The sequence below is a fragment of the Centropristis striata genome, chromosome 19 (genome assembly GCF_030273125.1).
Source record: "Centropristis striata isolate RG_2023a ecotype Rhode Island chromosome 19, C.striata_1.0, whole genome shotgun sequence".
Classification (NCBI taxonomy): domain Eukaryota; kingdom Metazoa; phylum Chordata; class Actinopteri; order Perciformes; family Serranidae; genus Centropristis; species Centropristis striata.
The window spans coordinates 33972902-34000631 of record NC_081535.1 but is presented as its reverse complement, the minus strand read 5'-3'; the positions used below and the strand labels follow the sequence as shown (position 1 = coordinate 34000631).

The 27730-nt window shown below is 35.9% G+C and overlaps 2 protein-coding genes across 5 annotated transcripts in view; one reads left to right on the top strand and one right to left on the bottom strand.

Annotated features, from left to right (window-relative positions):
• Positions 1–4162, top strand: part of LOC131992129 (ceramide transfer protein-like) — a 34186-nt gene extending 30024 nt beyond the window's left edge. For all 4 annotated transcript variants that reach the window (XM_059357581.1, XM_059357579.1, XM_059357580.1 and 1 more), the window contains 4 exons: positions 1129–1257; positions 1344–1473; positions 2739–2875; positions 3774–4162. In XM_059357581.1, the coding sequence (XP_059213564.1) occupies positions 1129–1257; positions 1344–1473; positions 2739–2866 (387 nt within the window). In that variant the 3' untranslated portion in view covers positions 2867–2875; positions 3774–4162. The remainder of the gene's footprint in view (positions 1–1128; positions 1258–1343; positions 1474–2738; positions 2876–3773) is intronic.
• A 2737-nt stretch (positions 4163–6899) lies between these two features.
• Positions 6900–26632, bottom strand: LOC131992128 (3-hydroxy-3-methylglutaryl-coenzyme A reductase-like). The gene is made up of 20 exons (XM_059357576.1): positions 26512–26632; positions 22756–22959; positions 22133–22244; positions 21916–22003; positions 20997–21081; positions 20781–20886; positions 20058–20164; positions 19834–19953; positions 18638–18774; positions 18255–18535; positions 17335–17480; positions 17040–17234; positions 13652–13810; positions 13388–13545; positions 12494–12599; positions 12187–12357; positions 10775–10915; positions 9467–9625; positions 8526–8680; positions 6900–7678 (listed from the first exon to the last, which is right to left on the bottom strand). Exons 2-20 carry the CDS (start codon positions 22915–22917, stop codon positions 7630–7632), a joined length of 2637 nt encoding a protein of 878 aa, XP_059213559.1. The 5' UTR covers positions 22918–22959; positions 26512–26632; the 3' UTR covers positions 6900–7629.
• Between the last annotated feature and the right edge of the window lie 1098 nt (positions 26633–27730).

The following is a 27730-nucleotide window of genomic DNA, read 5'->3' as shown; positions in this document are numbered from 1 at the left end:
GTAATGGTTTTATATGTTGGGTGCCAGATTCAAAGAGGTCATAATAAAGTTTTCCTTTATTTCCTTTGGTTTATCATCTCAGCCCCAATAAGGTTATTAACTGTTTTGTATTTTGGTTCTAGTGTAAACATCCCAGTCTCAGTAAACATATTCACCATGTGTTGCATGTTCCAATAGAAACACTGAATTATGAATGAAAAAAGTTGACAAAAAAACGAAAACTAAGGACATTTTCACTATAATTTTAGTTAGTTGTAGTTAGTTTTGTAACCACACAATACAGTTTCAGTTGGTTATTGTTTTTTAAAAAACTCTCGTTTTTATTTTTATTTCAGTTAAGGAAAATGTTTTTTAAATTCTAGTTTTCGTTATTTCGTTAGTTTTCGTTAACTATAATAACCTTGGGGTGCACTGGCATATCTCAAAAATGTCCTTGAATGCTTTCCATGAATTGTTAATATGATGCTTTATTTCTGGAACAAACCTTCACTTTTACACTAAAATATTCTTAGAAATATATCTGATGCTAGCTGCTCTGCACAGACATTCTGCATTAAAAAAATCACAAGATAAATCTTCGTAAACGTCTCTCCAATTTAAAAAAAGCATTCACACTGTTAAAAATGCTCACTACTGGGCTTCAAACGTAATTTTACAGGCACAGTGGAGCTGAGGGGAAATATTTACTTTCATGCAATTTCTTCGAGAGTAAATACAAAAGACAAAACAATTGGGCAATTATTAGTAAAGTAACATGATAAGAAGGCAGATAAATTAAGCTTTTCGTTTGCCATTTAACAGCCTGTTCTCATTCCAAACTTGTCACATATACGGTCACAGTTTTAAACATGTAGTTAACATTGTGAATTTAACTATAAAACTACTAAATAACTGAATAAGTACATTTGTTATGTAAAGTTCCGTATGCAAGTTTTTGTCTTGAACACAAATAAGTCAACAATAACATTTAGTTGAACACCGGACACAAATGACAACACAGTTTCAGTTAGTTATCGTTTTTTTAAAAACTCTAGTTTTTATTTTTATTTCAGTTAACGAAAATGTTTTTTCAGTTCTAGTTTTGGTTACCTATAATAACCCTGGTGTGTGTGTGTGTGTGTGTTTCAGCGGGTGTGGCCAGCCTCTCAGAGAGACGTGCTCTACCTGTCGGCCATGAGGAAGATCTTGGCCAACAACGAGAACGACCCCGACACCTGGCTGGTCTGCAACTTCTCTGTGGACCACGATGAAGCTCAGGTGAACCATCAAGCCTACAAGACATGTAATGAGCCTGAATCCTGCTGCTGCTCTGTTCTTCATCCTGTCTGTTTTTTGTCCCTCAGCCTTCCAACAGGTGTGTTCGAGCCAAAATCAACATCGGCATGATCTGCCAGACGCTGGTCAGCCCCCCGGAGGGAGATAAGGAGATCAGCAGAGACAACATCCTGTGTAAAATCACCTACGTAGCCAATGGTGAGTATCATTCTAGTCTTTGGGCTTCCACTGAGGTTAATGATCAGGGAATGTGAAGGTCTAAAAGGCTTAAAAACCTTCAGAAAAGTCCTTTTCAAAGTCTCAAATGTAAGAAAATAGAGGAGAGAGAAAATATTTCCTACTACTACTTTGATGCCATGTATTCAGTGTTATATATTGGCATATTTTTTTCCACTTAAGACAGTTTGTGATCGTGATGTGAGGACAAACTCAGGGTTACTGAAACATTTTAATCAATGAAAGGATAACTAAGGTCCTCAAAAGGTATTTAAAAAATCTTGAACATTTCTTGTGCATTTATTTTGTATCTTGTCTTCAGTATGTGTGAAATGTTATGACATTTTTATGACATATTATACTACAGCATTTTGTTTATTGCATTTTGAACAACTGCAATTTTGGACAAAATTCATTTTGACAAACTATAGTAGGATGTCCGAAAATTGGAAGAATATAAATGGCATCATATGGCGAAAAAATTTCAGAAAAATTTTAAACTGCCCCAGATTTCTAAAATTATTATAGCCTCTATATTCTGACAAAAAAACACCACATTATCTGATGTCCAAAAATTTGGAGGAAAAAACTGCGTACTATAATATGGAGAAAAATGTTAAACTGCCCCAAATTCCTAAAGAGTCTGTTGATGCATGTTATTGTATAATTTTTCCAAAATTATAATAATAATAATAATAATACATTTAATTTATAGGCGCCTTTCATGTCACCCAAGGTCACCTTACAAAGTCTAAAATCATAAACATCTTTAAAAACAAAACAACAAGGTAAAAACATTATGAGCGTCCAAAATTTGAAAAAGACAAAAAAAAAGTCATACTATAGTCCAAAGAAGGTCTTAAAATGCCTAAAAATGGCCCAATTACACTCTGGTGATACATGTAGTATCAAGCATCAGCATCATGCAGTATAGTTTGTCCAAAAATAACAGAAAACATCATATTATGAGACGTTTGAAAGTAGGAAAAAAAAAGAAAGTCTGACTATAGTATGTGTCAAAAAAGTGTAAAATAAGGCATAACACTTTAAAATGCCCCAAATGGTGAAAAATGTCATTTTTCTCACTAATCATCATGTGCTTGTTAGTTTAAACATTGTTGCTCCTCTCCTTCTGTGTGTGTGTGTGTGTGTGTGTGTGTGTGTGTGTGTGTGTGTGTGTGTGTGTGTGTGTGTGTGTGTGTGTGTGTGTGTGTGTGTGTGTGTGTGTGTGTGTGTGTGTGTGTTAGTGAATCCCGGCGGCTGGGCTCCTGCCTCGGTGCTCCGGGCCGTGGCGAAGAGAGAATATCCCAAGTTCCTGAAGCGCTTCACCTCCTACGTCCAGGAGAAAACTGCTGGCAAACCCATCTTATTCTGAGGCAAACAGGTAAAACACCTGGATATATAGAATCAGATCATAAAGATTCAGGACTGACGGGAACTTACTTATCTGTTCATAAATGATAAATTATTCATGTATTTGTTTATGTAATATACACTACCGGTCAAAAGTTTTAGAACAGCCCAATTTTTCCAGTTTTTTATTGAAATTCAAGCAGTTCAAGTCAAATGAACAGCTTGAAAGGGTACAAAGGTAAGTGGTGAACTGCCAGAGGTAAATAAAAAAAGGTAAGCTTAACCAAAACTGGAAAATAATGTACATTTCAGAATTATACAAGTAGGCCTTTTTCAGGGAACAAGAAATGGGTTAACAACTTAACTCTATGGAGTCTTGGGCTATTTTGTCCATTTTTGAATTCTTTTCATGTCTTTGGAAGTCATTTTGTGTCTTTTTTTGTCATTTTGTGTCTTTTTTTAGTCCTTTAGTCCAACATAAAATGTGATTTTGAATCTTTTTTTTATTTTCAAAACACTATCATGCTCAGTAAAGAATTTTAAATGTTGCAAATGTGCAATAAAACTGCATCATTTTCAATTAAATTCTGGAAAAGTTGGTGTGTTCTAAAACTTTTGACCAGTAGTGTATTTATTTTCAAAAATTTTTTTTTTTTTTTTGTAAATATGTATGTTTAGGGGGGAAAAAATGTTAATTGAGTAGTGGAGAAGGTTTAAATAAGCATATTATGCTTCATCCTACTCCTTTCGGACATGTTGCGTTCACATTACAGCTTTTGTTTTGACTATTGCTATTTTTTTTGTTTTTGTTTTGATTATTCTCATTGGATGTATTTGTTTTTGTGTTTACTTTGTTGCACATGTTCCAAATAAAAGCTGAACTTCTCTATCTTGCAGAATGATAACATGAATGTTCTCCATCTTTCCAGTGTGGCGCCATCAGGAACACATCAGCTGCTTCCACTGACCAGTTCCTCTCAATGGTTTCCTCCCTCCCAGTTCTCAGCTCCCAGTGAGTCCCTGTAGGGAGGAGGGCTCATACTGGGGCCCTCTGGTGGCTGCATTCACACAGGCTTTGACCTCTGGGACACATTCATCTAAAAGAATGTTCTTAAGTCAGTCAAACTAGGATAGAATCATTTCAGGAGCAACGACTGCTTGTTGATTTAATTGATAAAATGGTAAATATTGAATATTATTTAGAGCTGAATGCATGGAGCAGAGGGCCCCGGGGCCCCTCCTCCTCCTCCTCCTGGAGGCTCCTGCAGCAGCTCTTCATGCTCATGTAGAAGGCTGAAACGCCACGTCTCTTTTCTTACAGATATATTAATATATAAATGTATGTATGTTCTATAAGAAGTTTGTAAAAAAAAGAAACAAACAGATCTTTGCTAATAAGACAGAAATATTTTATTCTTGCCATTTATAGTTCCTATTCTGTGTTGATTTTCTTTTTCATAAGCTTTCTTTTTAAGCTGCTAACTTTTTTTTTGCAAGTAAAAACATCACTGATTGGTTAAAAAAAGTCCAGAGGGCTGATGACTCATGAGCCCCATGATAGAAGACTTGACCTTTGACCTCTTTGGCTCCGCCTCCTCTCATGAAAACACCTGTTATGGTGCTGACGGAGGGGCGAGCCATGAGTTTCTCATGTATAAAAGAGTTAATGTACATTATGTGCTTGGCTTTATATTTGTCATTGTCGACTGTTGTAGTGTAATAGCACATATTTTGAATGTTTAATGAATTGTAAATAGTGTCACTAACATTTCAGAATGCTTTAGTGACTTGAGTCGAGCCCAGATGCCTTAGAGAATCTAGTTTGAGACGGACAAATTAGTGAAGTGCCTCGTGGCTGAGTTTCCCTTCTTATCTAATTAAAATGTGTCCTCCAGAATATTTACTGATGAAAGAAGCAGATGATTCAGCAGGAGATTTTTACAGGTTCTAGTGTTGTGAAAAACTTGATACATTTCAATTTAATTTCAGTTTAAGCATTATTTTCTGAAATCATTCTGTGCTGCAAAGTCCAGAGTTTAGTTCAAGTCATTTTTATGTGACAGTAACAAAAGTATTTCAATTAACAAATACGTAACTCTGGACTTTGCATTTTTCAAAGTCGTCAAGCTGAAATTAACCCATAAGAACCCACGGTGACAGCCATGTAACAAACACTTTAAATATTCTAGAGCAGGGGTCTCAAACTCAAATTACCTGGGGGCCGCTGGAGGCAGTATCAAAATGACCAAAAAAATCTAAATTACTTAAAAAAGACAGACAAAATTACTTAAAAAGACACAAAATGACCAAAAAAGACACAAAATTACTAAAAAAAAAGGACACGAAATTACTTAAAAAAGACACAAAATTACTAAAAAAGAGACACAAAATGACCAAAAAAGACACAAAATGACTGAAAAAAAACACTAAATTACTTTAAAAAAGACACAAAATGACAGAAAAAACTAAATTACTTAAAAAAGACACAAAATTACTAAAAAAGAGACACAAAATGACCAAAAAAGACACAAAATGACTGAATAAACACTAAATTACTTTAAAAAAAAGACACAAAATGACAGAAAAAAGACACAAAATGACAGAAAAAACTAAATTACTTAAAAAAAGACACAATGACCAAAAAAAACCCACATCATAAATATGTTCTGCGTGGTTCACTTGGTCTGTGATATATAACATAACTTTCCTTTTTGGATAACTGGTCTGGGTTCTTATGGGTTAAACCTTCTTCAGAGGAAGTTAAATCATTTTCATGTCCGTGATAAATTACCTGACAATATTTTTCAAAGTAAAACTCCAGTAACTGTAACTGTGGATACATTAAAGTACTGTTTCCACCTGTGGACAGCACAAATGCTTTTTTTTTTTCCTTCAGTCACATCTTTGATAGATTAGATTTAATTCTAGAGCGTTCAGTAGATGATGATGATGATGATGAAGGTGAGGATGAAGCCAGATGATACGGAGCCTCTCAGCTCAGTGGAACATGAAGCAGGCTGAAGATCTGTCACCTAAAGCAGAAAAATTCTAGTTTTAGTGAATGTAATTAGATTTTTTTTTGTAAATAATTTGTTCATACTAATGCTTTGGGATCAACTTACAAATGTGCTGTGACAGCGTCGCATTCTGCCCCGTTTGTTTTAAAAGTGAAATAAATAAGTTCATCCTCAACTTTTCCTCGTTTGGAGTCTTTGTTTTTGTTTTGTAATTTTGTGTCTTTTTTGGTCAGTTTTTTCTTTTTGTTGTCAATTTTTGTCTTTCTTTGGCAATTTTGTATCTCTTTTCAGTTATTTTGCATCTTTTTTTGGTTATTTAGCATCTTTTGTCATTGTGTTTTTTTGTGTTTAGTTTGCATCTCTTTGTGGTCAATTTGTGTCTTTGGCCATTTTGTGGGTTTTATTTTGTCATTTTGTGTCTTTTTTTGGTTACTTCGTGTATTTTTGGGTCAATTTGTGTGAATTTTGGAGTCTTTGTTTTTGTTTTACAAATGAGAGACAACATCAAGAGGTAACATGGTGTTATTTATTTTTTAAATAAAACATTGTACAGTCTTTTTAAGTTAAATTAAAATTTAATATTCTATCTAGAACATGCTAAGGCTCAACTTCTCCAACATAAAACTGTATGTAAGGCCACGATTGAGCTTCATTGCTTTCTGGGGAAAAAAAAACAGGAAGCTGCAGTTTCTGAATTTCACTTTACAATGAATCCTCCAAGTGTTCTGCACAAACAGTACAGGCCAAAAGTTTGGACACACCTCATTCAATGCGTTTTTCTTTATTTTCATGACTATTTACATTGTAGATTCTCACTGAAGGCATCAAAACTATGAATGAACACATGTGGAATTATGTACTTAACAAAAAAAGTGTGAAATAACTGAAAACATGTCTTATATTTTAGATTCCTCAAAGTATTAGTTAAGTTATTTCACACTTTTTTTGTTAAGTACATAATTCCACATGTGTTCATTAATAGTTTTGATGAATCTACAATGTAAATAGTCATGAAAATAAAGAAAAAAACGCATTGAATGAGAAGGTGTGTCCAAACTTTTGGCCTGTACTGTATATTAGTGTACCATTGAAGTATATTAAATTAGCGAATATGGCTTTGATTTTCCAGTATAAACATAATATTCAAACTTAACACAAAAATATCAACCTGTCTGTAACAATTTGTCCAACCAAGTCATTCTACAGTAACTGCAGCACCTTAAAACAGGAAGGCTTGTGCAAGTGCTTCCTCCAACACTGACTCAGTTCCACATACATTCAGGCAGAAAGTTGGCATTTTAAACTTGAGCAGCTGTTCCCTGCAGCAGTAACAGCTTTTGGCGAGTGCAATGATCAGTTAGAGCAGTTCTTACTTCATTATGATAAGAGAAGCGATTTGCTTTTGGCCGTACAACTCTTAAGAGGCACAGGATTCATGTTAGAGACTCTGCAGCACGGTGGAGATCACCAGTCCAACATCAATATTCACAGTTTTCTGAAAGATCAGCGCCAACAAAAAAAAAAAGCACTCCTGCAATGCTCACTTGCAGACAAATAAGTAGCGGTCTCAACCCAAAAAGTCTTGATGCAGTCAGTGGGGCGACACACAGGAAGGAAAAACGTCTTCAGCATGTGTTGGCTTTTGTTTTTAGTCTTTAAAGTTCCCTTCAGATCCACGTCAGTCATTAGGAGACACTTCAGTCCTCTTAGTTTTGTTAACTGGAGCGATTCTTCAGTCCGGCCGACTCTAAGATGGACTGTCGATATTTTATGTCATCGATTTAGACGAAGGTGTTTCTGTCAGGTTTGTTGCAGATCTGGGAGTGAAAAAAGGGGGAAAACAATTTAGAAATCACAAGCAAATATCTGACATTCAGTGGCGGTTCTAGACCAGTTTTACTGTGGGGGCCAAGGAGGGGCCAGTGTTTAATCAGAGGGGCACATTAGCACATGAAAAAATGGCAAAGATGATATTTAAGCATTCAAAATCTTTGAATGTCTTGAAAAAGACATAAAATGACCAAAAAAAGACACAAAATGAGAAGAAAGAATAACCAAAAAAAACACAGAAGGCATAAAAATGACCAAAAAAAAAACACAAAATAACTAAAAAAAGACACAAAATGACAAAAAAATACACATAAATGACACCAATGACAAAAAAGACATAAAATGACCAAAAAAGGCACAAAATGAGAAGACAGAATAACCAAAAAACCCCACAGAAGACATAAAAATGACAAAAAAAGACACAAAATAACAAAAAAAAAGACACAACAACAGACAAAAAAATTGCCAAAAAAAGACACAAAAAGACACAAATGACCAAAAAAGACACAAAATGACTTACAAAGACACGTAGAGACATGAAAAGGATTCAAAAATAGACAAAATATCCCTCTAGACTCCATAGAGTTAAACTATTATACAATGTAACATTCTGGGTTCCTTTTGTGTACAATGAGATATTGTTTGAAAAAAAAAAAAGTTGGAATTGTTCCATTGTTCATTGTTATAAATTGATCATTTTATTATTAATTTGACACAGGGGCCACAGCAGGGGCCAAAGGCTTCTTCACAGGGGCAGTGGCCCCTGGAGGCCCCTGTCTAGAACCACCACTGCTGACATTTAAATACCACAAAGAACATAATTAAATAAGGTACCTGTTGTGGGTCATGTGGCTCTTGACGAGGTGTCCGGCAGCGAGAGCGGCCATCAGGGAGAGTTCTGCTGCCAGCACGGTGCCACAGACCACCCGGGCCAGCTGCCGGGCATTCTCACCCGGCTGGCTGGAGCTGGTTCCCTGGACACCAAGCATCTATAAAGACAAACAGACACAGCTATAGTTAAAGATGTACAAAACTAGCTTATCAATCATCTCACGTGTACAACATGAAAAGTCATAATATGTCGTCTAAAATCACAAGAAAAAGTCATGGTATAATATACTAAATAGGAAAAAAGTAATAGTAGCATACAGTTACTTTTTGGGGGGATTTTGGACGACATACTATACTATGACATTTTTTGTGATTTTGACGTCACTATGGCATTTATCATGCAATTTTGGACGACAGGCTATTCTATAGTCTATGCATAAAAAGATCATAGTATGGTATGTTGTCTAAAATCACCTAAAAAAGGCATAGTTTAGTATGTCATTAAGGGCGCTTTCACACCTATCTGGTTTGGTCTGGACTTTAGGACTTTTCAGTTTGATCCAAACTAAATTCCAGGTGTGAAAGGTGCCGCGGACCACGGTCCGCACCAAAGGACCAAAGTTTGGTCCGACCAAAAGAGGTGGTCTCGGTCCGGACCAAGCGAACCAAGGTCCGAACCTTTTGCAGTGTGAAAACAACTTTTTTTTTAGTTCGGACCTTCGTATCAATGACAGGAAGTTTTTTTTCTTCTTCTGCTCTGGAATTACGGTACAGGAAGCTCATCTTGCGAATACCAAGCACTCTGCAGTGTGAAACCAAAACCAACAGGACCAAATGTAGACGATGGAACAGAACACGGACCTTGGTCCAGACTTTCAGGTGTGAAAACACCCTAAGGCTATCTTGTCCACCTGTAAAAGTGAACTCAAGTCAGGTGTGGTTACCTGCAGACAGGCCTGCTGTGGAGGCAGGTTGGTGCCTCCTCCCACGGTGCCCAGCTCGATGGAGGGCATGGTGCAGCTGATGTACAGGTCCTCCCCCTGAGGACCAGCAGCCTCCATCTGGGTGATGCAGTTGGAGCTCCCCACCGTCTGAGCCGGGTCCTGGAACAAGCGTGATAAAAAATAAATGCCCCAATAAACTCAATAACTCAATTTTTGTGCATTTTTTTATTTGAAAAACAGTGACATCATGGAATCAAGCTGGCATTTAAAGGGTTAAAATCCTGAAAATAATTGAATATTTGATAGTTTTTATCAGGACTGAAGTTGATCAAAAGATTTAACCCCAAAAAGTTGGAAAAACATATATTTCAGTAATATTTTTAAAGCGTTATTTAGAAGTGGATATGTCTGCTATCAAGTGGCCAAAAAATTATTCATCATATGGAAAATAACTCAATTTTTTTTGTGTTTTTCCTTTGAAAAACAGTGACATTGTGCAATCAAACTGGCATTTAAAGGGTTAAAATTCTCAAAATCTTTGAATGTTTGGTAGTTTTGAGCAGGGCAGAATTTGTTTAAGAGGTTTATGCAGAAAAAAGTAGAAAAAAAATATGAATCTGTAAAGTTTTTATAGCATTTTTTTGGAGGTGGACATTTTCAGCCCAAAGGGCTCGAAAGGGTAGTAAGCTTGTACACAGTGTATTATAGAGCCATTAGAAAAAATTCAATTAGAATTTCAAAATATATCCAAAAAGAAATCCTTCTTCCAAAAATCATGTCATTTGCAGTATCACAGCCAAAATTATTGCCAAAATTCAAGTGAAAAATTTCTGAAATGGCTGAAAATGTCCTTAGTGGGCCCTGAGGGTTAAAATTACAATTACAATGGTAAAAAACACTGAGAAATAAAAGTGTATTGTATTTGAAAGGGTGTGCATTATTATGATACATTATCATGTTGACAATAATATCGTTTATTGGCAATAATTTGTGGGACAATATATCGTCCAGCAAAATTTGTTATCATCCCAGGCCTACTTGCACTGCATGTCTAAAGCAGTAATTAAAGGTTTAAACACATGGACTAAAAACATTCCTTTTTAGAAAAACCTTTGGTTCCTCCCATCTAGATGGTTTTTAGATTATGAATGTATGTTTTCTGTTTGTAGCTGTTTTTTTTCTTCCTTTTTTATCCTTTTTATAATTAGAATGTTATGCTTTTAACCTGTAGCACTTTGAGATTTCCTGTAATGTAAAGTGCATAGCAAATAAAATGTATTATTATTATTATTATTAGTGATCCACTACCTGTCCACAGGCGATGTAGATGGCTGCTACGATGTTAGCAGCATGAGCATTAAAGCCCCCGATGCTGCCGGCCAGAGCCGAGCCCACCAGGTTCTTGTTGATGTTCAGCTCCACCAGAGACGCTGTGCTGCTCTTCAACACCTAAAAAAGGCACATGCATTAGTTGTCAAGTCAAAGTTTATTTATAGAGCACATTTAAAAACAACCTCAGTTGACCAAAGTGCTGTACAGTTATTAAAATAGAATAAATCACACACAAATAGGTATAAATAAAAACAATAAAATACTAAAAACAGTAAAACAATAAAATAAAATAGTAATAAAAGCTCAATCCAAAACAGAGTTAGAGATACAAAAGACAAATAAAAGGGTAAAAAAGTAAAAAAGAAAGCCTTTCTAAGGATTCTTGCCTAGCTGGGACTGAACGCCAAGGAGAATAAATAGGTTTTTAATAATGTTTTAAAGTGCTCAACAGAGGTTGTTCTAGTCAGAAATATGTGATTTAACAAAGAGAAACTGATAAATAAATAAAATGTTTGATTTGATTCATGACTAATAGGAATAGTTTTGGCATATGGGAAGGTAGATTCCACTGTTACAACTTAAAATACAAACAGAGGAGTTCAGTTTTAGTCATCTTTAGTAGCCATTTATTTATTTTTTTATATACTTATTTATTACATCACATGTCCTTGTTCTTGTTTTTGTCCTTGTTTATCTCGGTATTCTTTTAAATGTTTTTACTCATGTTGTTTTGTGTTATGATTGTCATAACTATGCACCTTATGCAGCGGCACTTTCAATTTCGTTGTATAGTGATCTATATCAGCTATTCTCAACCTTGGGGTCGGGACCCCAATTGGGGTCGCGAGATGATTTCTGGGGGTCGCCAAATCATTTTGGAAGTCAGCTCTGTCTCCACTGTGTTAAAGTGTTCATGTGTTAATGTGTTTTAGTCTTTTTGGTCACTTAATTTTTTTTTTTTGGTCATTTTGTGTGTGTTTTTTTGTAATTCTGTGTCTTTTTGGTCATTTTGTGTCTTTTTTTTGATCATTTTGTGTCTTTTTTTAATCATTTTGTGTCTTTTTTTTAATCATTTTGTGTCTTTTTTGATCATTTTGTGGTCAATTTTTGTCTTTTTTGGTCAGTTTGTTTCTTTTTTGGTCATTTTGTGTCTTTTTTTGGTCAATTGGTGTCTTTTTTTTGGTCATTTTGTTTCTTTTTTTGGTCATTTTGTTTCTTTTTTTGGGTGATCTGAACTGTGTGTGTGAGATTGTGTTCAGTGAGTGGGGGTCACGGACAACATGCATGTTAAATTGGGGGTCGCGACTCAAAAAGGTTGAGAACTACTGCTCTATATAATGAGAATAAAGACTATTTGATTTGTTTGATTTGATTTGATTTGACTTTACCTCCCGGACCACCTTGGCAGGGATTGTGGCCTCACACACAGCAGACTTCCCGCGGCCCAGGATCCAGTTTATAGCTGCAGACTTCTTGTCGGTGCAGTAGTTCCCGCTGACCGACAGCACCTCCAGGTCTGGATGCTGCTGCTGCAGCCGCTGCAGAGCCTTCTCAGTGCCCTGCACAACACAAACACCAACACTCCTCAGTATTCACACAGCTGGAGATACAAGAAAACTGTGTTCAGATAGCAGAGTGATCTGACGAAACACGGAGCAAAGGATGCATTTAAACTGCACTGAGACTTGGTCTCACCTTGGAGACCATGTTCATGCCCATGGCGTCCCCCGTCTGAGACTCAAAGCGAATGTACAAGTTCCTTCCCGCCAAACCGACCAGCAGCTTCTCCAGACGAGCAAACCTGCAGAGAGCAAACAGACACATGTCATCACGGTGTCCTCCACAACAAGAGCATTTTATTTAGGGTTTCTACGCCTTTTTAACAGGGACATTTTGGCATTTTCAAGCATGTTTTAGGTCCCTAAAACAAAAATCTATCACCACATCTAAATTGATTACTACCAATACATAGTACAAAACTCATTTATACCCACAGCAATTTATTTTAGTTTTATTTTACAAGCTGTTAAAATTAACCTTTTGGGTAACACTTTACAATAACCATCTAAGTGATGTTTATAGATGGTTTATAAACCAATTATTATTAACCATTTACAAAATTCTATACATATTTAATCTTTAAATGGTTTCAAGCAATTTCTTAAAGGTATAAGAATCATTTTGAAATCATTTACATACTTAATATGGTGTTAAAAATGTTATAATGAGTGTAAAGCTATTAATAAACTAATAATGATGTTTGTTTATGGTAAAGTAATCTATTTGGCATTTATAAATTATAGTTCAACATTATTACATTTTCTATTCACCATTCTAAATGGCCTATATACGGTTTATAAATGATGATTAAACATTAATAAACTATCTATTTACCATTTATAAATGATGGTTATTGTAAAGTGTTACCACCTTTTGTTTTGATCATGACATTTAAATAATGAGATGGAAACATCAGATTACGTTAAAAATAAAGCATTTTTCTAACCTTAAAAACACAACAGTTAAAATTAAACATTTTCCAAGCTTTGTTTTCTGAGTGACCAAAGGAAATGGATTGTTTGTTCTAACCTGCTGGTCTGGTCGAAAGCGTCTTTGATCAGGCTGAACCCGTCCGAGGTCTCCAGCCAGACTTTGACCTCTGCAGCCCGGCACGCCGAGGGCAGCCTGACCACAGGACCCCTGGTCATACTGTCAGCCAGGATCCTGCTGCGGCAGCCCCCACTCAGCTGGAAACACAGGAAAAGACAAAAAAAAACAGTTAGCTCAGCACATTTACACACACACACACACACAAAGGTAAACAGCAGCTAAAGTTAGATATCCCTCTCTTACAGAAAGCGCCCTGCAGCCTCTGTTGGTGCTGGCGACCAGGCAGCCCTCTGTGGTCGCCATGGGAACGTACAGCTGCTTCTCATCCAACAGAAGAGGACCAGCCACTCCTACCGGCACGGGCATGTAGCCAATGACGTTCTCACAGCAGGTTCCCATCACCTAGAGAACAGAGCACGGACTAAATAAACAAGATACGACTGCTGCTATATGAACACACACAAACGTTTTACTTGATAAACTGGAAATCCCTCCACCACCCAGTCATACTCCTATAAAGTCTAGATCAGAGGTCTCAAACTCAAATTACCTGGGGGCCGTTGGAGACAGTATCAAAATGACCAAAAAAAAGACACAAAATTACTGAAAAAGACACAAAATGACCAAAAACGACACAAAATTAAAAAAAAAAGGCACAATATGACTGAAAAAACACTACTTAAAAAATACACAAAATCACAAAACAGACACAAAATGACCAAAAAATACACAGAATTACCAAAAAAGACACAGCATTATTAAAAAAGACACAAAATGACCAAAAAAGACAAAAAATAACAGAAAAAAAGACACAAAATGACCCAAAAAGACACAAAATGACCAAAAAAGACACAAAATTATTTAAAAAAGACACAAAATTACCAAAAAGGACACAGAATTATTTTAAAAAAGACACAAAATGATATAAAAAAAAGACACAAAATTACTAAAAAAGACACAAAATGACCAAAAAATACACAGAATTACCAAAAAAGACACAGCATTATTAAAAAAGACACAAAATGACCAAAAAAGACAAAAAATAACAGAAAAAAAAAGACACAAAATGACCCAAAAAGACACAAAATGACCAAAAAAAGACACAAAATTATTTAAAAAAGACACAAAATTACCAAAAAGGACACAGAATTATTTTAAAAAAGACACAAAATTACCAAAAAGACACAATTATTTTAAAAAAAGGACACAGAATTATTTAAAAAAAGACACAAAATGATATAAAAAAAGACACAAAATTACCAAAAAAAAGTAATTAAAGGGACCTTCCACACACAACACGGTAAAGTGCCATTCATATAAAACATTTAATATCAAGGTGAGGGCCACAAAATATCGTCACGAGGGCCGCAATTGGCCCGCGGGCCGCAAGTTTGAGACCCCTGGTCTAGACGGATTTCAGAATAAAGGCCTCCTATAAGAAGTGAGGAGCATTTATGGGTACAAGTCAGGAACCGGCCTACCTTACATATCTCATGGGTGCTGAGTCCAAAAAAATGGTTCCCAAGCAAAATTTTGAGTTTTTGACCTTCTAATTTGTATCAAATGGCCACCAAATTGCCCATCTTGCTCAGTCATTGGACCATTTCCCCTTAGTTTTTTTGTAAGTAGGCAATCAAAGATGAGGAAATTAAGTTTCTGGATCTATAGTCTAGAGTCAGAGCAAGGATATAGTGGAGGCTCAGTGTCTTTTTTATGTATATATATATTTGCAAAATACCAACTGGAACATTTAAAAGTGATATTGATTGAGTATTTATGTCGGCCTTAAAAAATGACACAAATAATGCTTAATTTCACCTTAAAAGTTGGTATTTTGCATATACATATATATACATAAAAAAGACACTGAGCCTCCACTATATCCTTAGTCTGACCCTAGACTATAGATCCAGAAACTTAATTTCCTCATCTTTGATTGCCTACTTACAAAAAAACTAAGGGGAAATGGTCCAAAGACCAACGGCCGCCATTTTGATATGCAAATTAGAAGGTCAAAAACTCAAAATTTTGCTTGGGAACCATTTTTTTTGGATTCAGCATACTTGAAATAAGTAAAGTAGGCCGGTTCCTGACTTGTACCCATAAATGCTCCTCACTTTCACTTTTTGGACGATCCCATCTAGACTATTAATAACAGGTATTAAGTGGAGGATTTTCAGAATTTGTTGGTTCCGTGTTTTCTTTAGAGAGAATGCTGACATGTTGTCTTCTTCTTAGGCTTTAGGGAGCAATCCTTTATTTCAGAGGACTGATTGAGAGCTTTGTCAAGCAACAATAATCATCTCAAGTTCAATAGCAGCAACAGGAATGAGCTCTGGACCAGCAGAGAAACAGGACACAACAAAGAGTTGGAGCCAAATTAGACGATGCTTCAAATATGGATATTGCTGCAAAGAAGCTACAAATTCTAAAAAGCTTGATGCTTCAGACACAAAAGTACAAAGTATCATCCAGATAAGAAATCTGTGGTACAATCGGCTCCCTCAAACGTAGCAAAATGATTATTTTAACAGAAACTGTGGTGTGTAAAGTGCACACCTTTTTATTACGATTACATACACTCATATACACACAGAAACCCACCAAACTAGCATAAAAACCATCTCCCCTCCTCTTCCTGAGTCATGGTGCTGTATAATGGCCAACTTTATATCATTCCAGTTTCTTTTCCTACTAGACATTTGTGTGACATTTTGTCATATTTATGAAATCATAAGTAATGGCCTAAAACGTGTTTCAGTGACCTTTCACCAGAAATACACTACCGGTCAAAAGTTTTAGAACACCCCAATTTTTCCAGTTTTTTATTGAAATTCAAGCAGTTCAAGTCAAATGAACAGCTTGAAAGGGTCCAAAGGTAAGTGGTGAACTGCCAGAGGTAAATAAAAAAAAGGTAAGCTTAACCAAAACTGGAAAATAATGTACATTTCAGAATTATACAAGTAGGCCTTTTTCAGGGAACAAGAAATGGGTTAACAACTTAACTCTATGGAGTCTTGGGCTATTTTGTCCATTTTTTAATTCTTTTCATGTCTTTGTAAGTCATTTTGTGTCTTTTTTGTCTTTTGTGTCTTTTTTTAGTCATTTTGTGTCTTTTTTTTGTAATTTTGTGTCTTTTTTTAGTAATTTTGTGTCTTTTTTGGTCATTTTGTGTCTTTTTTTTGGTCATTTTGTGTCTTTTTTTAGACATTTTGTGTCTTTTTTGGTCTTTTTGTGTCTTTTTTTTAGTCCTTCAGTCCAACATAAAATGTGATTTTGAATCTTTTTTTTACTTTCAAAACACTATCATGCTCAATAAAGAATTTTAAATGTTGCAAATGTGCATTCATTTCAGAGTACACTGAGACATTAAACTGCATCATTTTCAATAAAATTCTGGAAAAGTTGGTGTGTTCTAAAACTTTTGACCAGTAGTGTATCTAACCAGTTCAGCCTTGAATCCAAATCGATGCTTGTACCAAATTTAAAGAAATTATTTCCTGCTTTCTTATGATACTACCTTCACAAGAAAAGGACGGACAATAGAAAAGAAAATGAACATGCTTGTCTGTTGGACAAAACAGACAATATTAACCATATTAAAAGTAAAATATACATGAGTCTGAAATACCTTAGAATAGTCGTAGTCCTTATAAGGCAGAGAAGCCAGCGCAGAGCTAACAGGCAGTTTAGGAGAAAGCATCTCCCTCCTGATGGCCACGCCCCTCTCTGGAGTCTCCAACACAGCTTCCAGTTTATAGTTCAGGATGTTACGGGAAGTCACCAGGTTCATCACCTCTTTATCACTCAGACAGCTGGGCCCCCTCTGGAAACACAACAAGGACAATTTAGTTTTTTGTTTGTCTGAAGGATTAAGAAATCACTGAAGATGTTTTTGACAGATTTCCATCTTGACTGGAGCTCACCTGAGGATCTGAGAGGATGCTCATACATTCCTCCAGTGTTCGGGCGTCTGAACTGCAGCTACTTGGAGGAACACAAGTAGTCGGAGCAGGAGAATCCTCAAAACATGGAGCACAGGCTCCATTCTCCACTGGTGCAGCTGGAGTCTCTGTTGTTAGGGAATAAAGACAGATAAACGTTATGGGAAGCAACAAAGCAGTGACAAAGTTTTTGCCCTTTTTATCTTTAACCCATAAGAACCTTTGGGGGATATACCACAGACCAAGTGGACCACATAGAACACATTTATGATGTTTTTTTTTCTTCGAAAATACTACCCCTAAATGTCAAAGATCTGTGATGTGACATATATGTTACATTGGACGTTTATGGTATTTATGTTTATGATATTTCTTATTTTAAAATAAAAACAACTAGACACATTTTCTGCTTACAGAGACACACATTTGCCTTTTTCTTTGCATCTCCAAAACATTTATCAAAATTATTTTTCAGATTTGTCTTTCAGTAACAAAATAATAACAAAAAAACCCAATAATAAATAAAAACCAATAACCATTTGCTTTTTTGTTTGCATCTCCATAGCATATATCAAAATTGTGACTTTAATTTGTTCAGGAAATGTGATCAGAACAAGTTAAATGCAACACAGGACAAACTATTAATGGATTAGAAGTGTTAAATGGGTTTAAACTTTGCCTAGTAACAAAAAATAAGCTTTTTAAAATTAGCTACTTTTACATTTCTGTTTCCAGTCACACAGTTTACGTCTCTTAGGGATTTAATGAGTTAAGGTGAAGCATAAAGCTGAATATGGGAGATTCTAGAAGATTTAAAGTGTTTGTTCCACTGGTGTCACCATAGGTTCTTATGGGTTAAGAGCAGATGTTAGAAATGTAACAGGACCATGTGTAAGTCTCACCCTTCTTTCCTGACACCATGTCGGCCTCAGGGGAAAGTTTAGAGACGGACACAGCTGGCGAGGCGGCGTGGTTAGGTATGAACCCGTTCATGGACGGTTTCAGAGCTCTGAGGTCCTTCCTGCAGGAGTCCCCCGTCAGCCTGGACTTCTGGGTCAGAGGAGAGCTGATACTGGGACTCATGAGGGACAGAGAAGACTCCGTCTCACTTTGCTCAAAGAAGACGTACTTGACAGCGAGGAGCAGGGCGAGGCCGAGCGTTATAACCTGCTCCAGGTCCATACTGGGCAGACAGGAAGACAAACAGAGTGGTGCATCTGTAAGTTACTGCACAGGAGTCCATGCTAGTTCATAATGAGTGATCCCTCTTGATTAAAGCCTTTACCTGCTGAGCTTCAGAGGCCAGGTGGTCCCAGCAGAACCCGGTCCACTCTTCGCTACGGAGCCCTCCGCTGAGCGGTTCTGACCCGGATGCTCCGCTGCTAGTCGAGTGTGTGCATGTACCAAGGCCAGGCCCAGAGACTGAGGAGGACATCAAACACATTTTACATTTTAATGAGACACTTTAAGTGTTTTAACCCATTGACGCCTGGAAAGCATTACCACATTTCTACCATTAAAACCAGGAGCGCTGTTGCGTCACTGTACCATTAAGGCCGGGACAGCGGATATGTCATTTTGTAGTATTTGTAGTTTTTTTCCACCTATTTTCGGTCTCTTGGCCAATGAAATGCATCAGAATCATGATCAGAATACATGCGGGAGTGTCGCAATGCAACATGGGACTTTTCCAGAACTTTAAATCATGGCGGTGGACGACTATAGCGGAGGCATATCTATCTATCTATCTATCTATCTATCTATATATATATATATATATATATATATATATATATATCTATGAGCGGAGGAGCTCAGCAGGAAGTGACTGAAGAGATCTGATGAAAACAGCACCGATGATTTTATTGCTGATCCGACTTTGAACCCTCGGAACCAATCGACCGGCATTTATGCTTTTATAATAATAATTGATTGTGATGATGATATCAGAAATCATGACTGTTTATGTCTTATATTACTTTATGCATCCTTGAGTACCCTGAAAAGTGCAATATATAAAATGTATTATTATCATTTATTATTATTATTATTATTATTTTTTTTTTTTATTACAGTAGGGTAATGAGAACTATGTCTTGTTCTTCCAGTGGTCATATCATGTTAGCATCTTGCTAATGGGCATGTATTAGTTTTATGCATAGGATTTTTATTCAGTCAAATGTAACATTTGCTGAGTTTGTTGATTTTTTAAAAAACTTTATTGAAGGTTTGGACAAATAAACTCAACTTCTCATGAAAGCCACGGGTATAAGCTCTCAAATACTTTTTGAATTTCATTTCTATCTGCTACAGAGGCTGAAAAATCTATTATTTAGTAGGTGTTGAATTTCCAGAAAAACTTCAGGTTTCAGGGGGGTCTTTCAGAATCGCCCAGAGGTTTTACAGGCAGTTTTTTCCAGGCGTTTTAGGCCTTAATGGGTTAAAACATGTCTGGTAACAGAGCTGAATCCAGTTTCTCACCATGATGATTTTAACCCTTTGGGTGACAGGATTGGGCTTGTTGTCCTCTTCTTCAGCCAGCACACGGGCGAAGTGGCTGAGCTGCCAGATGGGACGGCCCTCACGACTCTCCCTGGACAGCTGGACAAACATGATGCAGCATGAGCACACATGGGAATTCACTGGGAGATGTGTGAAACAAGTTTCTGACTAGATTTCTTCCAAATGCTTCATATCATGCTTACCTCCAGGACCAGGGAGACACAGGCAGGGAAGAAGGTCATGAAGACGACATAATTGGCGAGGACAGACATACAGCCGAAACAACACATGATCTCTAACTGAGGGACACCTGGAAAACAACAGGAAATAGATTTAAATAGTTTATTTTTAAATGTATACATTGCAATTATCCTGTCTATTTACAACAATTTTTGATTCCATATTCCTCAACATATCAATTACGACACTCATCTCAGTATTTCTTTTTCATTCCTACAGTGAACAAAACAATTGGTAAAAAAGCATTTAAGTTCAAAGCGCCATCGGAGGAATAATCTTCCTTTAAACATACGATCATTGACTTCTTTTCATAGTTTTAAATATGCCCTGTCTTCTTATTTTGAGTTAAACTGCACATGTTTCAGATAATATTATGTCATATTTATTTTTTTATTTTTAAAAATGAGGGGTTGTGTTTATTCTTGTGTTCATTTTTTGTTTGTTATGTTTGTGTTGATGCCTGTTGTCTTTGTTGTTGTATGTCTGTAAATTGTTGAGTGTTTTGTTTTGTAATGTACTTTAGGACCCCCTCCAAAACCAGAGGATTCCTCTTATTTCTCTTGTTTATCCTACTCAATAAAATTCCTGATGATGATTTAACTTTTTACTCAATTCACCATCATCATTGAGAATCTAAAACAAAGACCATGACTGGGACAATTTAGAAGAAAAAGAAATATCCTCACCTGACATGGTTCCAATCCCAATGACCAGACACTCAACCAGAGCATCCAGGGTGAAGGTGGGTCCCAAGATGGCCATGCCCTGAGAGATGTTCTCCCTCACCTCCTCCTATATATGAGCCACAACAAAAGTCACCTCAACTGCATACTTCTTACGAACAAACATATCTTATTTCACTTTACACACACACAAAAAAGGAGTTTAGTTGGTGACATTACCTGAGAGTTTGAGCTGAGGGCAAATTTAGCCAATGTGCAGGCTTTGGACAGGTCTATGAGCAGGAGGAAGAACGGCAAAGCTTCACTGCAGAGAGACAAAAAGAACATCAGGGAGTGACGCTGCTGAAGCTGGTCTACATTGTTGGAGATCCACAAAACATCACCAGTGACTCTGACATTCTTATGGGTAAAAATATATCCTGTGACAATGTTAAGTTTTCACCATCTGAATCCCACAACCCACTGGCATGTAAATGGCAGTTTTTTCGTTTCCAAAAAATAAACAAACATTGCCAAAACTACACTATTTATAGAGGCAGAAACTGTGAGAATATAAAATGATCAGCTTTTACAATAATCTTCAACAGGTTGTGTGTTATGAATTCTCCCAATCAGGAAAAATAACCAAGTCCTAGCTTGAAATAGTGATTTCTGATTTTTTTTTTTCCACTTTATTCTAGATGCCTCACCTAAAAGTTTACCAAAACATAAACCAGTTACACCAACTAGATCCTGTAAAAAAACTAAAATACTGCACTCTTCTGACCAACAGGGGCGTGACAAAAATTTAGTAAACCTGTGACTGAACTACTGTTCAGCTGTAAATAGTTCAATATGTATAGCTATAAATGGTGTGTTTGTGTATATATATATATATATATATATATATATATATATATAGTAGTTCTCCCAATGTTTGTAAAATATATTATCAAAGCAATTATAATTGCATCTGCACAAAAGACATTTGAGTCCTGCCTATTTCCAGCCAGGACATTTATATTGTAGAGGACAAACAAGGCCACAAGGAGTAAAATGGGTTAGGAAAAAATTTGCACTCGCCCCCCCTAGAAACATTGCATCATGTAAATAAGTCTGGTGAACAATAAGTATATGTTAGTGTATTTGGAACACTTACTTAAGACCTGTCAGCTCTTTCCCGAAGAAGTGGATCACCACTGTGCTGAAAACAAAGCTGGAAAACACTGTGAATACCCCCGCAATACCTACAGGGAGAGAAAACGATGATAGTTAAAATATAAACTGTGTGCGTCATTGTTATATTAAAGCAGGACAATATAAAACACAGTGCCATTACAGGTGCTGAAGCAGCTACAGCATCCCATCATACTGACCCAGTATATATTTAGAGCCCAGTTGTCGCAAATTCTTGAACTGGAAATAGATATAAACCACGGCCATACAGCGTGTGATCGTTAGGATGATGACATCACTGCTGTGGACTTTCTGGAAGAAAACAAGCACAGACATCTTGTTAGCAATTCCTTCTCCTTGCTAACATTCAGGGTAAGCTGTCACACCCACACCAGCCTCCTCCTCCTCCTCCTCCTCCTCCTCCTCCTCCTCCTCCTCCTCCTCCTCCTCCTCCTCCTCCTCGCTATGCACTTTGTTTTTTATGCACACTGTTCATTGCACCTCATTTGTTTCATAGCACCAACATTTTTATACTGTATATTCATATTTATTCTGCACTGGAATTCTATTCTACTCCTTAATACATACTCCTTCTTTAGACACTTTTTTTTTTTATTGTATTTTTATTGTTTTTTTATATTTTATTGCTTGAAGTATGCCTAGTTGTTCTTTTTATTTAATTGTGTTGTTATTGTCTCTGTGTGTAATGCTGCTGCTACACTGTAATTTCCCAGCTTGGGATAAATAAAGTCTATCTATCTATCTATCTATCTATCTATCTATCTATCTATCTATCTATCTATCTCCTCTCAAACAGATTCACCTCCTCAACTTTGGGACACTCATTCCAGCTGCACATCTGGCTGCTGGTGGCCAGGTTGTTCATAGACACGAGGCAGACGGTGAGAGCGAGGGTCCCCACTATAACCTCCCACGGGTGGGAGGCCACCAGCAGGCCATGGAGCCTGAACAGACGAGCCAACATGGTCTCCGGATGCCTTCTTGCAACCGAAGGTCACAGCCACACCTGGAAGAAAAAAGAATGAGCAGTGTTTGGAAAAATACTTGAGAGCATAGCAAAGATTCCACAGAAATAAATACGATGCCATACAGCAGGGATTCCCAAAGTGTGGTGCGCGGACCCCCAGGGGTGCACGGGCTGCCGCTAGGGGGTGCGCGAGATGAAAAATGTAATGGCGGTCTGATAATTACACAATTACATTTTTTTACCCACACACAATAAAGACGTGTGAATAAAAATTGTAAAATGTAAAATCAAAAACTGTAATATTAATTAATTAACAAATGAAGGCTATTCAAAATGCACTTCATCTTAAAATGAAGCGTAGAAGTTCTCTTCTTCCATTTTTCCAACCCGTGTTATGATGATGGGGTTGTTTTAGCTCCACGCTCGTTTAAACTTGCTGCAATTTTTGTTCAACGCAGCTCAAAATATTATATGTTTGTGCATAACTTTGTTGCATTATATTGAAACTGTGTTTCAGATGAATTCAAATGCAAGAGCTCATTATTGTGATGGTGATTATCTTATTATATGTGTGTTCTGGTCATTTGATTAAACATGCCGCCTTTAATATAGCTATAAAAAAGCTTATTGCATTTTGTTTTTTTGAAGGTGTGGGGGATTGGGGGTGCGTCAACCCAGTTGGGACATAGAAGGGGGTGCGCGGCTAAAAAAGTTTGGGAACCGCTGCCATATAGGATATCGCCCGTTGTGTTAAAATGTGTGGCAATGTCTTAAACCTTTTAGCCAACATGATGCCAGAAAAACAGCATTATAAGGCCTTGACTTTGCACTTTTTGTTAACAAAAGTCCCAACCACTGAGGAACTAGATTGGCAGTATAATAATAATAATAATAATAATAATAATAAACAGTGTAAACAATGTGTATAAAAAATAATAAAATAAATAAATCTGGATACACATATACAAAAAGGCAAATTAATGGGTAGTAGCAATATAAACCCTATTTTTTTTTTCACATTAGAGTTTCAATGTCTTAATATACTGAAAAATTAAACATTTGTTGCTCTTTGCATTCTCTATTATCATTGTTTCAGTGGCATAAAATGTGGGCACTTGGAAAAGTGTTGGATATATAAATTCTATAATATTTCTCTTTTAAATAGCTTATCAGCGAAATTCCACCTGGGGGTTTTCTTTTTATATATAGATGTCATTATAAATGGTATTCTGCACTAAAGACTTTTGAGTTGCCCCCACTTCTAGCAACCATTGTGCTATTTTCATAGAGCTTCAGGACTAATAATATATTTCATATATTGTAGTGAAATAAAAGGCCACTGTGAGTAAAATGCATAAAGAGCAAAAAACACTTCAGAGGGTTAAACTGCCAGTTTAATTACATGTAGTCACTCACTACTGCTCATTAGTGAGGGTGTGAACATCTTCTGATTATATCCAGTTGAATCTAAATATTGGCCCAGTTTTAACGTTTTAATGGTCAACCATATCCTACCAAGTGTCTGTATGGAGTCACCAAAAGCCCCATTTGAAGCATGACTTCTTCATCACATACAGACATAAAAACAAAGCAGCGTGGAGTGAGTCAGACTGTAAATTTACCTCTGAAGTTCTGGCTGTAAACTCCATGAGGCCAGTTTCAGTTTGATGATGATACACCAAGTAAAACTGGAGACAAGGTGAAATATATTTGGTATAAAATGATAGAACTGGATGGAACCCTCTTATATGTTAAAAAAAATACACAAAATAACTAAAAGAGACACAACAAAAGACACAAAAAAGACAAAAAGACACAAAATGACTTAAAAAAAATTACAAAATAACGAAAAAAAGACACAAGATCACATTTATGTTGTTTTTAGGCTCAAAAAATTGATTTAGGTGAGGTTGTGCTGGAAAAAAAAAAGTATACCACCATGGCATTTAAATATTTTGACATGACTTCTTCATAAAATATTTTGCATGACTTCTTCATCACATACAGACATAAAAACATGAGGCCAGTTTCAGTTTGATGATGATATAGCAAGTAAAACTGGAGACAAGGTGAAATATATTTGGTATAAAATGATAGAACTGGATGTAACCCTCTTATATGTTAAAAAAAATACACAAAATAACTAAAAAAGACACAACAAAACACACAAAATGACTAAAAAGACACAACATGACTTTAAAAAAAGACAAAATAACGAAAAAAAGACACAGGATCACATTCATGTTGTTTTTTGGCTCAAAAAATTGATTTAGGTGAGGTTGTGCTGGGGGGGAAAAAGTATACCACCATGGCATTTAAATATTTTGACATGACTTCTTCATAAAATATTTTGCATGACTTCTTCATCACATACAGACATAAAAACATGAGGCCAGTTTCAGTTTGATGATGATATACCAAGTAAAACTGGAGACAAGGTGAAATATATTTGGTATAAAATGATAGAACTGGATGGAACCCTCTTATATGTTAAAAAATACACAAAATAACTAAAAAAGACACAACAAAAGACACAAAAAAGACACAAAATGACTTAAAAAAAGACAAAATAACGAAAAAAAGACACAAGATCACATTTATGTTGTTTTTTGGCTCAAAAAATTGATTTAGGTGAGGTTGTGCTGGAAAAAAAAAAGTATACCACCATGGCATTTATATATTTGTAAGTGGCGTATTCTGCCCTACAAAGCCTAACTGCAGTAACTACATTTTTGGTCGAAATTGAGTTATAACTAAAAATGAACTCCTCTATGTCTGTTTTATGTTGTGACAAAGTTTTAGATTTCAATTTTGCTTTATGTCAGAGAAATAATAATGTAAGAACTCAAAACTAAAGCTAAACTTTGACTGTGATTCAGTGTAGTGAAGACAAAAACAATAGAAATTATAAGTTTATTTAATAGGGAAATTATTATCTAGATAGTGATTAAGAAAAAATGTGAGCTAAAATTATATAAAGACTAAAATTTAGCATTACTTTATTATATTAAGTGTAAAACACACAGATCTTTGAATAGAGCTGTTAAACACTTTTAAATAAACATTATAGTTACTGCATTGTGTTTGTGCATTACTATTTGAACCTTTTACAAAAAAAAACAGAGTGCTCTAACTAAATTTTTGGAGTCAAAGGTAAAATAAATCATCATGATTTTTGAGCATAAAAATTACATTATATTATATCTAGTAAGTGACGTATACAGGCCGGATGTCCAGAAATGGACATAATAGCCCAAGACTCCATAGAGTTAAACCGGAAGCTCCCTCTTGGTGGCTAACTATCGCTGAAAACCAAACTTTATGTGTACATTTTGTACAAGAAACTCAAGTGTAGTTTATCATTTATTTGTTAAGGCTGTAAAAGGGTGGTTAACGTGTTTTATCGTTTAGTTTTGGTTTCATTTGTAGCCGCTGGCTTACAGGAGCTAGCGCTAGCATTGGTTAGCATTAGCTACATCCACTGTCACACCCCAAACTAATTTAGCCGGTCACCAAGGTCACTTCGCCTCTCAGGACTTTTTTAAAAACCTTCATAAGAAGTGTTTAATATAACATATCGGATTCACTTACCTTTAAATATTAATTTCACCGTTGTCAGAGAGTAATTTCCATGATTATAAAGGTCGCTTTTCTAGCTGACTTGATCCTGACGCAACTCTACCAACATGGCGCTGCTGACGTCACGCTAGCGTCACTCAATCCCTACGTCATCGCGTTGTGGCGAGGGTGAAAGGTGAACCAGAGGTGAAGGCTGCTTTATTAGGGCCCGAGCAGATAGATAGATAGATAGATAGATAGATAGATAGATAGATAGATAGACAGATAGACAGATTAGATAGATAGATAGATAGATAGATAGATAGATAGATAGATAGATAGATAGATAGATAGATAGATAGATAGATAGATAGATGGATGGATAGATAGATAGATAGATAGATAGATAGATAGATAGACAGATAGACAGATTAGATAGATAGATAGATAGATAGATAAATAGGTAGGTAGATAGATAGATAGATAGATAGATAGATAGATAGATAGATAGATAGATAGATGGATGGATAGATAGATAGATAGATAGATAGATAGATAGATAGATAGATAGACAGATAGACAGATTAGATAGATAGATAGATAGATAGATAGATAAATAGGTAGGTAGATAGATAGATAGATAGATAGATAGATAGATAGATAGATAGATAGATAGATAGATAGATAGACTTTATTTATCCCAAGATGGGAAATGACAGTGTAGCAGCAGCATTACACACAGAGACAATAACAACACAATTAAATAAAAAGAACAACCTAGGCATACTTCAAGCAATAAAATATTAAAATACAATAAAATGTAAAATGTTTTTATTCTTCTGCCCAAATTATCACATTTTTCACTGCCTGAACATTCCCCAAAACTCACCAAACTTAGAATATAAATCACACATGGTGAAACATTTTATAATCTATTGTTTTTTTATTTTATTTTATCGTTTTGCACCAAACTTTGCACACTGGGCACTCCTCACAAAAAGTTATTAAAATAATTTTGATAATTTATCTTTATTTTTTATTTTAAACTGATTCTACAGCCATAGATACGTTTTTTATTTTCATTTTATTACATGAATGCAGACTTATATAAACAATAACTATACATTATTATAACTAATTATTTGGTGACCTGTCTAGCCGTTAATATTAAATTGCCTTACACATTTATGTTTTTCTTTTCTCTTTCTGTTTCTTCATTTTTTTAGTCATGTGGGTCTTCTGTGAGGTTAAA